At 42.5% G+C, this 14,293-nt stretch overlaps 1 protein-coding gene across 25 annotated transcripts in view; it reads left to right on the top strand.

Annotated features, from left to right (window-relative positions):
- LOC141784311 (receptor-type tyrosine-protein phosphatase delta) overlaps window positions 1-14,293 on the top strand; it is a 471,971-nt gene that overhangs the window by 357,061 nt on the left and 100,617 nt on the right. For all 25 annotated transcript variants that reach the window (XM_074662121.1, XM_074662118.1, XM_074662109.1 and 22 more), the window contains one exon: window positions 13,987-14,172. In XM_074662121.1, coding sequence (XP_074518222.1) covers window positions 14,070-14,172 — 103 coding nt within the window. In that variant the 5' untranslated portion in view covers window positions 13,987-14,069. The remainder of the gene's footprint in view (window positions 1-13,986; window positions 14,173-14,293) is intronic.

The raw sequence follows: 14,293 nt of genomic DNA, 5'->3' as shown, positions 1-14,293 counted from the left end.
GCACTTGCTTTGGTAGTTCCAAAATCTGTAAACACACATTTTTTGTGCCTTGTACATCTCATCAAATGTTGCGGACCCAAATGGCACCCGTTTCGTAGAATGAGCCATTAGTCTCCAAACTCCAGAAAAGAAGCTAGATTTGTTGCTAGTTGCTATTTTGTATAAGAGGTAGCTTGAGACGTCTGAAAACTCTCTTGATATGGCCTCAGCTCTATTTGAAATACCACTCTTTGATCTATTTAAAATTAAACGATTCCTCGAGGCGGAGAAAATGACTCGAGTATTTTTTGTAATCGAGTACCTCGAAGCATTCGAGGAATCGTTTCACCTCTACTTCATGTCAAAGTCTGTTGCTGATTAAAACTAGTTTACAAGGTACAGCCTTGTCCCAACCACAGCCACCGTACCTTCATGAATCTCTGTTTGAGTATCAGGCAGATAGGATTATATTCCACCCAACAATCAAAGCAGCGGCCAGGTCGTCTAAATTTTATTCTGAAAAGGAGCTGCACATTTGCAAGCGTTCATGCATAAAGAGGTTTTCTCTCAGAGATTATGCGTCTTGCTGTCTTGTGTACCCTTTGCCAATTTACTGTTTCTGCAACTGAATACATTTCAGACTCTTAAGCTTCATTGTTCAAGTGAATTCTTTAGTGGCAACAAAAGAAGAGAGGGAGTCAGACGACAGATTTTCAAGTGGGAGATTTGTATAAGGTGTCCTACCCACTGATTGCCTTATCCACTGACTTGTGCTTGCATTACAACCTTCAAAATGAAATCAGGTGCTAGCAGAAAGTAAAGTGGACAAGTGGGTAAACCACTGTTATCTACTCCTTGGTGTTTCACATCACTGTTTAGAAAAAAATGACAGCTTCTTGACGCCTTTCCTTGTGTCCAACATAAATAAACCAGAGCAGACATTAAATTCACTATTAAGTTTGTCATCCTCCGTGACTCAGGCACAGATTTCTCACCTGTCTTGTCCGAGATCCAGGTTCATTTCCGCACTCGTGCAGGAACCTCTCCAACCTCAATCATGTCAGAGAAGAATAATAGGTCTGATGCTGCAGCAGCGGCAGCAGCTCTGACTGACTCATGATGTTTCAGTGTCATTATAGCCCTGAGCATCCCTGGCCAGACTTCAGCACCACTCCCCACCATCGTGCTCATGCGATTCCCCAGAGGGAGGGACAGTTTATCTGAAGCAGTTAGCAGCTGGTGTCTGCCCCAAAGTCTCTGATAGCCTTTAGCTAGCGTTTGCCACTTCAGATGCTAGTCATTTAGCAAACAAGTCAATCATGCATAAGGCAACTGCCAGCAACTTGCCAATGTCCCCAGTGATCCCGGATACAGAGATGAGAGGGCAAAGGGGAGTCATGGAAATCAGGTCAAATTGGTCATAAGCAAACTATGTGGGTCTTGCATTGTGCTCGAATGATTGGTGAAGTCGAAATTGTTTGTAATGAGAAACGATCAGGGGCCCTTGGTGTCATCCAAAGTCCATTTCTCTCCTTTGTTTTTAGCCCCAAATAGCCTAGTGTAGTGGATTTCATAACTAATTTTAGAATAATGATGAACTGAAAATCTTGCTCCAATGTCCCTGTGCTAAAATATGTCACTATACACGCCAAGAGCCAGTTACACAACCATGGCATGGATTTACAAAGGCATTTTTAGCAACCCAGAAATGTAAGATGCACTTTACTGGTGGTACATTTGTCTCTGTGGCTTTGAAGATCTTAAATACTGCAGAAAATAACAGCTCTTACTGAAATCAATTACAATTTTTCCTTTCCAACTAAGCCCCACATCAGGAAAGTCAATGTCAGTGGTACACATCTTAATGAATAATTGTATTATCATAGCTTCTGTCTTGCAGATAAAAAGATACAATGCCTTTTGTATCTCATCTCATGTCTGAAAAAAACACTTAAGATGAGGCATTGGTAACCTCGGGGCTTTCGCTGTTGTAGCAAGAGGAGTTTGATTGCTGACAATGTGAGCAGCATTATCTCACTGTCTTTTTGTGTGTGTGTGTGCGTGTGTGTTAGAGAGAACTTAACAGGAGTGTTTGAATGCAAATTCCCCAACCATTGGATTCAATTAGCCTCACAGAAATGGGAGATGTTTTGACTTTGTAGTGTTTCTTTTCTTTTATGTCTGGCAGAGCTCAGTACTCTCAAATGTTCTTCTTCAGTCAGTAAATGTGTTTGTCTTGAAATGTCAGTTTTGCACAGAAATAGTTGTGACAACTAAAGCAGACTTTGAACTCACAGTAACACATTTACTCAACATGTCTCCAACAACAGTTTATGAGATGTTGCTTTCAATCATAAAAGGTTGCACTGAATATGAAAAGAGAAGAATTACATATCTCTTCAGTGCGAAGATGAGCAGCAAATTGTTCATTAAGCTAGTGTAGAATGTAGATCATCTGTTAAAGGAGTTTTCATTTGCTGAGGAAACAAATACTAATGTCTTTTTATGCTCTACAGAAGCAAGCAAGTCAAATCCTCAGAAACAAAATGGCGTGTAAAATACTTGATCCTGTTTGGTCAGAACTCCTTACAGTGGCACCAAGACAACCAGATAACACACATCAATTTTATGTATTGAAAGGAGCTCAGTACATATAAACATAGTGGGAAAAATGCTACTTTTTACTAACATTTTTAAACAACATTTTAAGGGTATTACTCTCAGAGTAGTTTGAGGGCACAAAACTTTGCTGAGTGAAACACATGTCGAGCAAATTGAGGAAAACAAGACAGAAAGTCACCACAACCAAAGTGATGTGATTCATTAGCATAAAGCTAGCTAATGTACAGACTTGTCAAGAATGTAAATTTTAGACCCATAAGTTGGTTGAAGTGTACTGCTGCCATGGAAGTGTTCGCAACAATCATATCTAATGTCTGATTTGTTGGCTGCATCAAAAGATATTTTTTAAATCAAATAAATGATCTCTAAATTCATATCAACAGTAGGGATGGGTATGAATTATGTACTTTAATAGGTACCGACCGAATTCAGTCTAAAGCACTGGGTACCGATTCACGTAAAACCAAAAGGTACCATGTTTGGGTATCTAAAGGCATCTTTGTGACTGTGAGGGAATGGAAGAGTTTTCCATGCGGGACATGAACACGGCATTGCAAGGTTATATATTGAAGAATAAATATGTTAAATTGAAAAAATGTAATGTTTTATTATTAAACAAATTAATATTTTCTACCACATAAACACAAAAAAGTACCGAAAAGTGGTACCGTTGAGTACCGGTACCGATTGCCAGGTACCGGGCATCGGTACAGTATCGTTTCAAATGTGAAAGGTACCCATCCCTAATCAACAGTCATTTTTTCTCCTGTTGGTCGTCTGGTAAAGAAAAAAGTAGGATCACGGAACATGGTTGTTTGATCATGTGAATCGAATTTGGGGTGGTACGAAGCCTTGATGGGAAGGTTTTACGTGTGCGTCATGTCAGTTAGCTTCATGCTACCAAAGCAGTCTTCAGTATATATAATATTCTCTGAGATTAACAACAAATGACGCATTTTAGTGTTAGATAATCCAGTGTGCAAGATAATTACATCAGAAAATAGTAAAGAAGTACCACTTTTATTCACAGGGGGCTCCAAAATCAACACAGACCAAACATGCCAACATGTTACTGTCAAAGTTCCTTTGGATGTAAATAAGTCTTAAAAGTTGTTGTTTTCTTCAGATGTGCTAGTAGAATCAAGTGCCAAACATTTCAAACTGCAAAGTAAACAAAAAGACGTCCACGAGACATCCATGCTAAGTGGGTAACCCTTGAATTCAAGGTTACACATGCATCCACGCATGCATGCACAGGCAAATATGCTTCCTCCCTGTAGTGCCCTCCTTGGCAAAATCTCAGTGCCAGTCTCTTAATGAAATGCTCAATTAGGATCTTTAAATAGGTAATTATGCAGTGCCTAATCCCTTAGCTCCTGGGCCCTATCTCATTTAGATGACACTTGGGCAGGCTGGATGGGAGGGGCAGGCACTGAGGCCTTAGTTTCTGTCATCAAAGCCCCTCTGTGGTGGCGCAGGCGGCTCTGTTAATGATAAGGCACATCCAGGCAGTCAGTCAACAGCGACTCCCAGTGAGGGCCACTGACAGCATGGGAGATGGCGATGTCAGGCTTGACAGTGTCTTAATCATGTTTGTGAGTGTTCGGGGGTGGGCTGTGTTAGGTCATTGGGGGGGGGCTGTATAAAGGTTTCTAAGAGGCTGTTAGATGCTGAGAGAGAGCAGCAAAACTATTTGTCTGATGTGGGTTTTTGTGTGTCTTTACTGGCAATTTCAAAGTTAATTTTATAAGAAACAAAGACAGAGAGGAGGAGAAAATCACTTCCAAATGTCAAACTGTGTATTCTGCTTGATGCCAGGCATAGACAGAGCGGTTCTGATTTCTTCGACTGACATTTGTATGAAGGTGGCATTTGATTTGAATTTCAATCTCCAAACTGTGGCTGGAGAAAAGGACCTTTTCATTCATTCTCAGCAGCATAATAAAATGTCTTGTTTGAGCGCTACAATATAGCATCACTGACGGGGAAACTGCTCTTGTTTGTCGCTAACGCAGCTATGGCAGGCATTTGTCTTAGTGAAACGACAAAAGGGGAATTGTTGCTTTTGCCTTGGGGTGAACCATTTCTTTCCCTCGACAGAGTTGCACAAGCAGCCTGCTCTGCCTTTCATGAGAACAATAGCTTAGCTTGGCTAAAAACACCTTTCAAGGGCGTCCAAGAACTCAAAAAAAAGTTTAGCTTTGCAAATCTATTAATCAGCAGGGCCCACATCAAAGCGCTCAGCAGACTTTAGTAAGAATACTTGAAGCTCTAAAATATTGAAACAGCTTTCTGAAGGGCTGTTCACTCCCACCCTGGACGTCCTTTGACAGTCTTATCAGGATATAGATGGAAAAGCAGAAACAACACAATTTCACCTCCAATCGTGTGTTCAGCAAAAACAGCTCATATCTGTGATAATATTTTTGTCCCATTGCCCTCCCTGTTGGCACTGATGTATTTTCATGCATAACGCTTTGATAAGCGGCGGGTTCTAATGCTGCCTGTCTGTTCCTGCGGTTGTTGACTCAGGCTTTCTTATCAACTGTGAGTCAAGGAGAAAATCACAAGTGCCCTAAATGCACTGGGAACAACGATTGCTGCTAGTTTGACCGTTGTACTCTGGACTCAGACACTGAGTATTATGCGCAGCCTTCTATTAAAATGGACTTCATCTTTTGCAGCATTTTCACCGACTGATTTGGCCTCGTTTTGACATCCAAAGATCAGCTGCTGTGAATCTCAGAAATACACACCAAAGCCATATGACAAGTTCACTTCATAAAACATCCGCTACATCACCCCAGGTAAAAGACAGAGTACAGTTTGCTCGGCTAATTGAAGGGAAATTTACCCGCCGTCGCCTTAGTTCACTACCATAATGTGGCGTTACATCTTAGCTCGGGCTATATTGAGGCAAATTAGCATTTAGATAATGGGAGACACTTGGCATTTTAATTATTTTGCTGCCCTATGAGTGTAGTGTGTATGCCCCGAGCGCCTCCCTACATCCTTCATGTACGGCTAAGTAGTGCATTTACATACCAAACGGCTTGGCTTTTGTATAAACGGCACAGAAATGTCACCAGCGCACAACGCACCGTCAATTGTTTGAAAAAGATAAGAAGGCATATTGTGGATGACTTATGCCGTGTTATGTGTTCAGGGAGCATCACAATTCCCAGTTCTGCGTTCGTCAGTTTTCTGAGTGGCACAGTACAGCTGTTTTTGTCTCTTTAAAACCACACGACAACCCCTTCGCCCTCCTTCCCTCCCTCTTATTTTCTCTGCCGCTTGGAAGTGAGATTATTCATCCTCCCACAGACCGACGCCGTGCTGGGGGTCGATGTCAGAGTGCCAGGAGCATGCGGTGCAAAGGGTGTGCATGCCTGCGATTTGCCTGTATGTGTTTATTTGTGCACATGAATGCTTGAGTTTACACTTGTGAGTGCACGCGTAGGTGTGTCTTCACGCTGGATCTCTGTGATTGGACGTGGACCTGAGCGGGAGTTGGTGTTCCTGAGTGTTCAGGTGGATTCACGTGTGGAGTTTTCTTTTTTTACCTGCTGTCATCTGGCCTCACAACTATCACCCTGCCTTTTCAACCTCAATCCCTCATTCGCCGCTTCTGTTCGGCACACAGGCACAGACGGCGCATGAGAAAAGCTGGCACAGTCCCTCCCTTCTCCACCCTGCAGCACTCTCTCCTCTCCTCCTCACTCATCCTTCCTTCCTTCCTTCCTCTCCCTCCTAATCCCCTCCTTTCTCTCACCACCTCTCTGCCTCGTTGCTCCCCTTATCCATTATATTTCCACCCCTCTGCTCCGCCCTCTACACACTCCCTCTTCAATTTTTTTTTTTTTCTGGTTCATAATATGTAACATGATTTCGCCCTCCCTTGTTCATGCGGCATAAATTTAATCCCTGCTGCTGCTGTGTCTACAATTTTTCTCATTGTCACCCCTATCCTGCCACACTCTGCTTCCAAAACAGTAGACCCCTCAAGATCCAGCATGTTTGCATGATTAAAAAAATTATCTAGATGCCAAGGTCAAGCACAAAACACAAAACTGCACACCCATACTGCGACAAGCACACATAGTGCATGCAAAGGCCACCCAACATGTGGGAATTCACTCAATAGTGTACATGGCCAACATGCTCACCTGCAGGTTTTATCTGCTGCCCATTGAGAAGACATTAGTTACAACCTTTAGAGTTCAATATTGTGTTTACAAGTGTCATCAAGGTTAAAGGAGGTGACCCCAACATGCACACAAAGATGAAATATGTGGCTTTTCTCTTTTTTTCCCACAGTGTCCCTAAAGCATACCCACTAGCTCTGTAACCTTGCGTATGTTTGTGTGCTGTGTGTTGGTTTGCTTTCAGAGAGCAGCACAACAAGGCGCAGGGATAATCAGTCACTCGACTGCAGGTCAGGGTCTTGCACTGTGGGGACCATCCATCTGAACCTAGCAGCTGCTGGGAAAAACGTGGCAGGAGGAATGAGCCGGGAGAAAAGGATAGGTGAAGAGAGAAAAAAGAAGCGAAAGACAGAGAGAGAAAGAAAGTGGCGAGGTAGACCAGGTAGAGAGAAAAGTCAAGGAGAGACAGTTGAGAACAAATCACACACAGACACGCACGCACATACACAGAATGAGTGGGAGGAGAGGGGGAGTGTTTGTGCTACGTGGTCATTTGAGTTACCAAAGTGGAGGCTCAAGGTTGCTTTGGGTGGGCCGAATTCTTATGAGGACACAACCTTGCTCTTTGCACCCAAACAAGGTAACAGTTTACAAATTGCATCTCCATCCTCTCCTTGACCTGTGTTCTTCCTAAAACAAAGCTGTTCTTTGGGACAGTTTCACCTCCATGAAGATTCATAACTTTTAGTTTCAGCAGATAAAGAAGAAACTGTCGTAAGAAAGCTTAAAAAAAAACATTCAATTATTCAAGATGAAGGTGGATAACTGCTATTTTACGCCATTCATGCTGTGACATTTCAACATCCTGATTTATCTGCAGACAAAAGCAGGAGGCCTGCTTTGAGAACCGGTGATATTAATTTGCGGTGGACTCACAGCTGAGATGGATCCGTGATAGCTTTCTTGTCCAACAGGCGCAGCAGGTGCTTTTAAAGCAATTATTAGACAGACAAATGTCATCGGAGCCAATTAGCTCCCTGCTGGGCCTTGCATGTTGGGTGATCCATTCATAAGAAAACAAGACATATCCATCAGCCGGAGCATTGGCAGCCTTTCCCTGTCAAGAATTAGTCAGGCTCGCGGGCAGAACTGTAAAACCTCTGACTTTCTCAGACAGAAAGTCGGCTGCACCACCCAAAGGATGGTTTATGACCGTGGGAGGCTTGTAGCAGGGAGGTCAGGGGAGGCGAGAAGGAAGGGGGAGAAAAAAGAAAATAAATAAGTATTGCAAATAAACTCCTCTGATGTGCAGTTGTCAGGGTCTTTCATGTGGAGGCTGCACTTGAGGGCATAGCTTAGCTTAGCTTGAGGGATGTTATTACACATGCCGGCTGATCGGGAGCGATGTGTGAGAAACGGCCTTGTCACTCGGTCTTAAATCACACCATCGCAGGCGGAAGAAAGTAGTAGTGGGAGAGAGGAAAAAAAATCAGAGGAAAACATAGAGGGGAGAGACAAAAAGCAAAGGGAGGAGGGTGAAGGAAAGAAAGGACTTCACATAAGGGTCTTTAAGCAGCGAAGAGAGACTGACAGACTTTATGCTGTGGCATTAAAGAAAAGACAACAAAAGAAAAAGATAAAAGGTAGCTGCAGCCAGCATGTGAAACACATTGTGACTTCACCCAAACTTAACCTCTCTGATGAGGAAGTGGGGATTGGTGAAGGAAATGGTTTGCGTGTAGCTTTTGCCTTTGATGAGCTTATTTTATAAATCTGGTCATATGATGTTTAAAACACCCTTGGGGCACAGTGGGTGGGTGCCTGTCACAGGCAGCCATGTTTGAGAGCTACCAGATCTTTTGAACAAAGAGGAAATGGTTTCACACAGCAAACAGTGCAGGATTCAAACAACTTTGACCTTCAGGGTTTTGATTGGTGCAACTTTGACTCCCTCAGGTGTCCTGAGCTTCTCAAGAGCAACAGAAGTAAAGTGTTACACTGAGGGCAGCTTACTGACACATCCTGTACCACAAATTTAAGTCATTATAATCTTCATGAGCTTCTGAAAAATATCAATTAATATCAAACAGCTTCTTAAAGAACTCATTAAATACTTTTATCCTAGCAAGCATATGCGATTGATAAAAAATGAATGAGCATTCCTATTAGTATTCTCACAATAGTTTTGCAATTACATATTTATAACTGGCCGTGTTTGTTTTTACACGATGCAAAGATGAATAATCAGAGATGTTTTATTGGTTATGTGGTAATGGACTGTCAAATTACAGATAGTTATAGATTGTTCATGTTTAGACTCGGAGTCAGGACCAGGTCTGTCGCATGCATTCTGCATTCTGAATAAACAGAAGACTGAATTTAACACAGCAAATTAAAAATATATATATATAAATATCTATTGTTCTTTTCTTTTAATATTTTTTCACTCCGAGGCAAAGATTTGAGACACTGGATGGAGGGAGGCTGGGGTGTAGAAACTGTACTTTTACACTAGTAGGATGAGGATAAATTGATTGGTTCATTTGGGGGTAGGGATTGATTTAGGGGATTTTTTTTTATAAATTCAGAAGCAAACTATTTAAGTATTTTTTAAAACATAAAAAATGCATGAAATACATATAGCTTTTAAGTTATATATAGTCTCTACTTATTTTAATTTGGCACATTGCATGTTTTTCCTCACATCATGCAGGACTATTTCACTCATACAGGAAATATTCTCACTGTGACTTTTTGTGTTTTGAGGTAACCATAGAAACAAATGATTTTGAAACATAAAACGATATCATATGAAAATGTAGAATTTGTGCATATCTTAAAATTCTGAATAATGTTCATGTCTGTTGTTCACAAAACTTAAGATAATATGTTAAAAATAATTTGAGTTTTCTTTGAGTTATATTAATTTTTTTTCAACTGTTTGCCAAAGTTATCAAAATTAAAATAGAGAAATGCTTTGAACATTTTCATATAAGAGTACTGTCTTGAAACATAGATGGATAGTTAATAAAACTGCTTGAACCATATGTTGTCCTATAGATGCACTGGTGTTTTTTGTATACTGGTGCGGAAAAAGCTGCAGAAATGACCAGTGAACAAAACAAAACAGATTCAGATTGATGGAATCGATTTGCTCAAGTAGGAATACTATTGAATTGCTTTTACACAAGACAGAAAAGGCAAATTGACAATGGTTTATACTTTTTGCTTGTCTGAAAATATACACTGGGTGGTTCACACCAAGGTTGCTGATTTTTAAGGTGTTGAAATGAAATCTGATACTGGGGTTGTCTTTCTCAGCATCAGTCAAAAATAAAGGATCACAGTACCCTTCCATGTCCCTGAATATCACTGTAGTTTGAAAGCGTGTGTGTGTGTATGTGTGTGTGTGGGGTAATTACTGCATTCTTTGACTCTGCCAGTCTGGAGGGAAATAGAAAGTCCTGCCTCATAAAACGAAACAAAGTCTCATTTGCCGTGCCTGGCTGGCCATGATACTGAGCAACTTTTTTTTTTTTATATCACAATGCAGTATGGATCACATCCTCGGTCCTCTTGTGGTGCTTCGTCCTTGCATGTGTCGGGATAATTACAGAGGGATTGGCCTTAATAGATTTTGGTGGCATTTTTGTGGCTGCTTCGGTCTGTTAGGATAACATCCCACGAATGCACAATTTCCTTCAAGTTCAATTGAGTTTGTTCTTGAGCCTGAAATTAAAAACACCCAATTTAAAAAAGAAAACCCTGGAGCAGTTGGGAGTGAAATTAGTCAACTTGCTTGAAAGATGGGCATAATGTGGCGCAACTGCCCTGCTCAAACCAATGTGGAATTATCTGGAATGGCACGATCAGGAGCAGCATGTCAGTGTTAATCTTCCGACCGTTTGGACTGGACCTGCGTGGATGTGGCAGAAAATGTGAAGATAGAACTGGTGTGAAGCCGCTGCTTTAAGAAGCTCATAACTTTTCTTCCAGTTCTCACTCCCATAACGCGTTTACTGCAGTGTGGCTGGAATACAAGATAAATATGACTGATTCTTTTGTGTCCCCCTTTAATAATATTGCTTGTCTAAATAGAGCAGAACACCACACATGCACACAGGCTGGAATGAGAAAAGAGGCCGACCATTATGGAGAATATAAACATCCCACCCTCCTTCCCTTTCACATTTCTGATAAGGATCACGGGGAAGGAGAGAGAGTAGACAGCTCAACAGCCCCTTTCTTTTTTCCTCGCCCCCTCCTCCCTTTTTCTAATTAACATTGTGCATGTTGTCAGGCTTTGTTTAATAATGCATGATTGCTATCAGCAGCAAAATCCTTTGAATGAAGCACCACTGAATGGAAACACAATAATACCACCAGGGGCTCAGGAAGAAAGACAAGATTTTTTTTTTTTTTGCTGGTTCTATTGTAATAAATGTTCAATGGGAAGCATCAGTGCCGCCAAACGCATGGGAGGAAAGGTGGAGAGTGCAAGACGCCGCCATGTTGGGGGTAAAACAGGCACAGGTGGTGGGTCTGCTTCAACTCATCTTGGTCTGGGAAATCTTTGAGAGACTGTTATGCATTTGGGCATCCTTTGCCCTCGGTATTGTCTGACAGGGGCTCATGCTCCTCAGGTGCACCTCCATTTTTGATTGGATCAGGATTTCCATGAGTGTGTTTTCCCTGCACTTACATTAGCTTCCCCTTGTATTTACTCTAGTGCTGAAACGATTCCTCGAATGATTCGAGGTACTCGATTACAAAAATTACTCGAGTAATTTTCTCCGCCTCGAGGAATCGTTTATTTTTAAAAAAAGATCAAAGAGTATTTCAAATAGAGCTGAGGCCATATTAAGAGAGTTTTCAGACCCCTCAAGCTACCTCTTATACAAAATAGCAACTAGCAACAAATCTAGCTTCTTTTCTGGAGTTTGGAGACTAATGGGTCATTCTACGAAACGGGTGCCGTTTGGGTCCACAACATTCGATGAGACGTACAAGGCACAAAAAATGTGTCAAAGTGTGTTTACAAATTTTGGAGCTACCAAAGCAAGTGCTCTTTTTGACATGCTGTATCAGAAAATTCTATTTCTTAAAGAGAAAAATTTCATTTGAAAAATAACTGCTCTTTAACTGAACAAAAATGTATTTTATCCGATTACTCGATGAATCGATGTGATTTTCAGTAGAATACTCGAATACTAAAATATTCGATAGCTGCAGCCCTAATTTACTCACATAGCGTAGCCTCTTGGTTGTCTCACCGGTGGTTACACAACATACAGATGGTTTTGTTTGCCTCTATCAGCATGTGTGTGTGTGTGAATGTAAATGGGTGTGTGCAGACGGGGTGTGAAAAGAGAAGGGGAGGGCTGCTGAGTATCATTTTTTGCGCGCTGCCTAATGTCATGTCATTATGGAAATTCACACATTAATTAACTCAAAGGCTATCACTTAGATTTGCAGGGGGGGGTGAAGCAATAACCTGAGGAGACAAACAGCTGTACCTGCACCGTGTATGGATCACACTGCAGATTTATCCCATCATGCTCTGCTCTGGTTTTTCAGTCCACTTGATTCTAATCAAATCCACAGTCGCTACAAACACTACTCATGTGAAAATTCTGTCTTGTGTGCTCCAATGTATGTATATGCATACGCATTTGTGTTTGTGTGTCAGCGGCGGTGCGAGCGGGGGATGAGATTGCCTCAAATTGATTCCCTTCGCACACACGTCCCCCGCTCCCGCGCTCGCTGCTAGCCCCGCGGCGCTCAGAGACAGGTAGTCGTGTCTATTTCCCCCCGACACAAATCGAGTGTGACAGGTGCGCTATCTTCCCGTCTTTTCTGCCATTTACAGCCTACAGAAATGAAAGAGGGAGAGCTGGGAGCAAGAAAGAGGATGATTGGTAACAGGGAAATGAGGTACTTTGTCATCATGGGGCCTGCTGATTGAGCTTAGGAGGGCTTGTTTTTTTCTTTCTCTCCTGTCGGTGGGTGGCGGTCAAATGTGCACCCAAACCAGCGAACTATTATTCCTCGCAACAGTTTTTGTATACACAGTTGCTGCGTATCGAAACCACAGAATCCCAAACTACAAGAGATCTCAGGATTTGTGTGTTTGATCTTTTGGAACATAAAGTGCCTGAAATGTCACGGCACACAGACCGTGCCTCAAACAGCTGAAACAACAGCATCCTGCAAGAGAAACCAGGCAGGCGAGCTAGCATGCTAACCGGCAGTGTCATCAAAGCTCACACTTGGATTAGCCTGGAGCTGAAGACTACCGCAGAGCATCCATCACTGAGGATCAAGCTCTGGCTTAAGCAAATGGATGACAAGGGGATAGAGCGGGTGTGCGGCTAATACTGGCTCACTGTATCACATTGATTTTCACAGCCATGTCGAGAGTGGCCCTTTCGATAAAGGGGCTGAAACATGAATGGCAACACTTGGCCACTCTGTCTTATGGATTTTCGTTTGTTGTTGGAGCTAAGCTAAGCTACTCCATCACTTTGTATAGGCACTTAGGGCTATTAAAGCATCTAATATGGATTAAATGTGGCAGAAGAAGCATGATTATGTGCTTCAGATGAATTGGTTTATTGAATGCATTTATCATAATATGACTAAAAGATGGCGTTATGACTTGTATTGTGCTCAAGAAAGTCTCTGTGGTCAGATGTGTTTAAACTGCCAAATGAAGAAGCATGAGGAGGCTCGCAGCGTTCATGAATATTTCCTCCATTTCTTTTTTTGGCTGTTCTTACAGGCAACAGAAGCGCTTTAATGTGAAACAGATATCAACACTGATCTAAGCAGGACTTAAAATGTACTCTTATTATGCGGCGCATTTAATTGGTGCTCGCCACCAAAGCTGTGAAGACAAAATCTTATTAGTCCGCCCTTTCATCTGTGTGGTTTCTCCCTCTCTCTTGCACTCTCCGTCTCTCCCCCTCTCACGCACGCGTGCACACGCATTGTGTGAAGTGACTATTCCATTTAGAGAACTGTCAGAACATACCCTGTGAGCACATCAGCCTCTTCCTATCCTCTGTCAGCTCCAGCCGAGGCTGTGTGGGGGTATGTCAGAAATGTGCAGGGATAGATAAAACCCGTGGAGCCAAACAGCTTTGTTTCATTCACTCACTCCCTCTCTCCCTTTTTCTCTCCTTTTTCCTCCCTCCTTACTCCCTGTCCCCATCTTCCTTCCCCTCCTTGCCTTGCCTAGGCTGTGAATACCCTGCATCTGAGAAATCAGACCAGACTGACTCACAGGGCTCTGTGAGCCAGCGCCACCGAGGCTGCCAAAGCATGCTGGTGCCAAGCTGTCCCACCATGCACAGAGCCAGACCCACGCTGCTGCTGCCGCTGCTGCTCATCCTGGGTCTGTTCCTCCACCTCGCCGACGCTCAAAGTAAGTGGACCGCTGGCTTTCACGTGGGCCCTGAGTGTGGTGTCCTGCTGGGATGGGGGCGGGGTGGCATGGTTGGGATTGGTTTGATTTGTCTATGTGTTTATCCAGCATCAGATTGGTG

This window comes from Halichoeres trimaculatus, unplaced genomic scaffold, assembly GCF_033239565.1.
Source record: "Halichoeres trimaculatus isolate MK-OKI-2021-1 unplaced genomic scaffold, fHalTri1.1 fHalTri1_scaffold_22, whole genome shotgun sequence".
Lineage (NCBI taxonomy): Eukaryota > Metazoa > Chordata > Actinopteri > Labriformes > Labridae > Halichoeres > Halichoeres trimaculatus.
The sequence above is the reverse complement of the archived record's forward strand: the minus strand, read 5'-3'. Positions and strand labels throughout refer to the sequence as shown.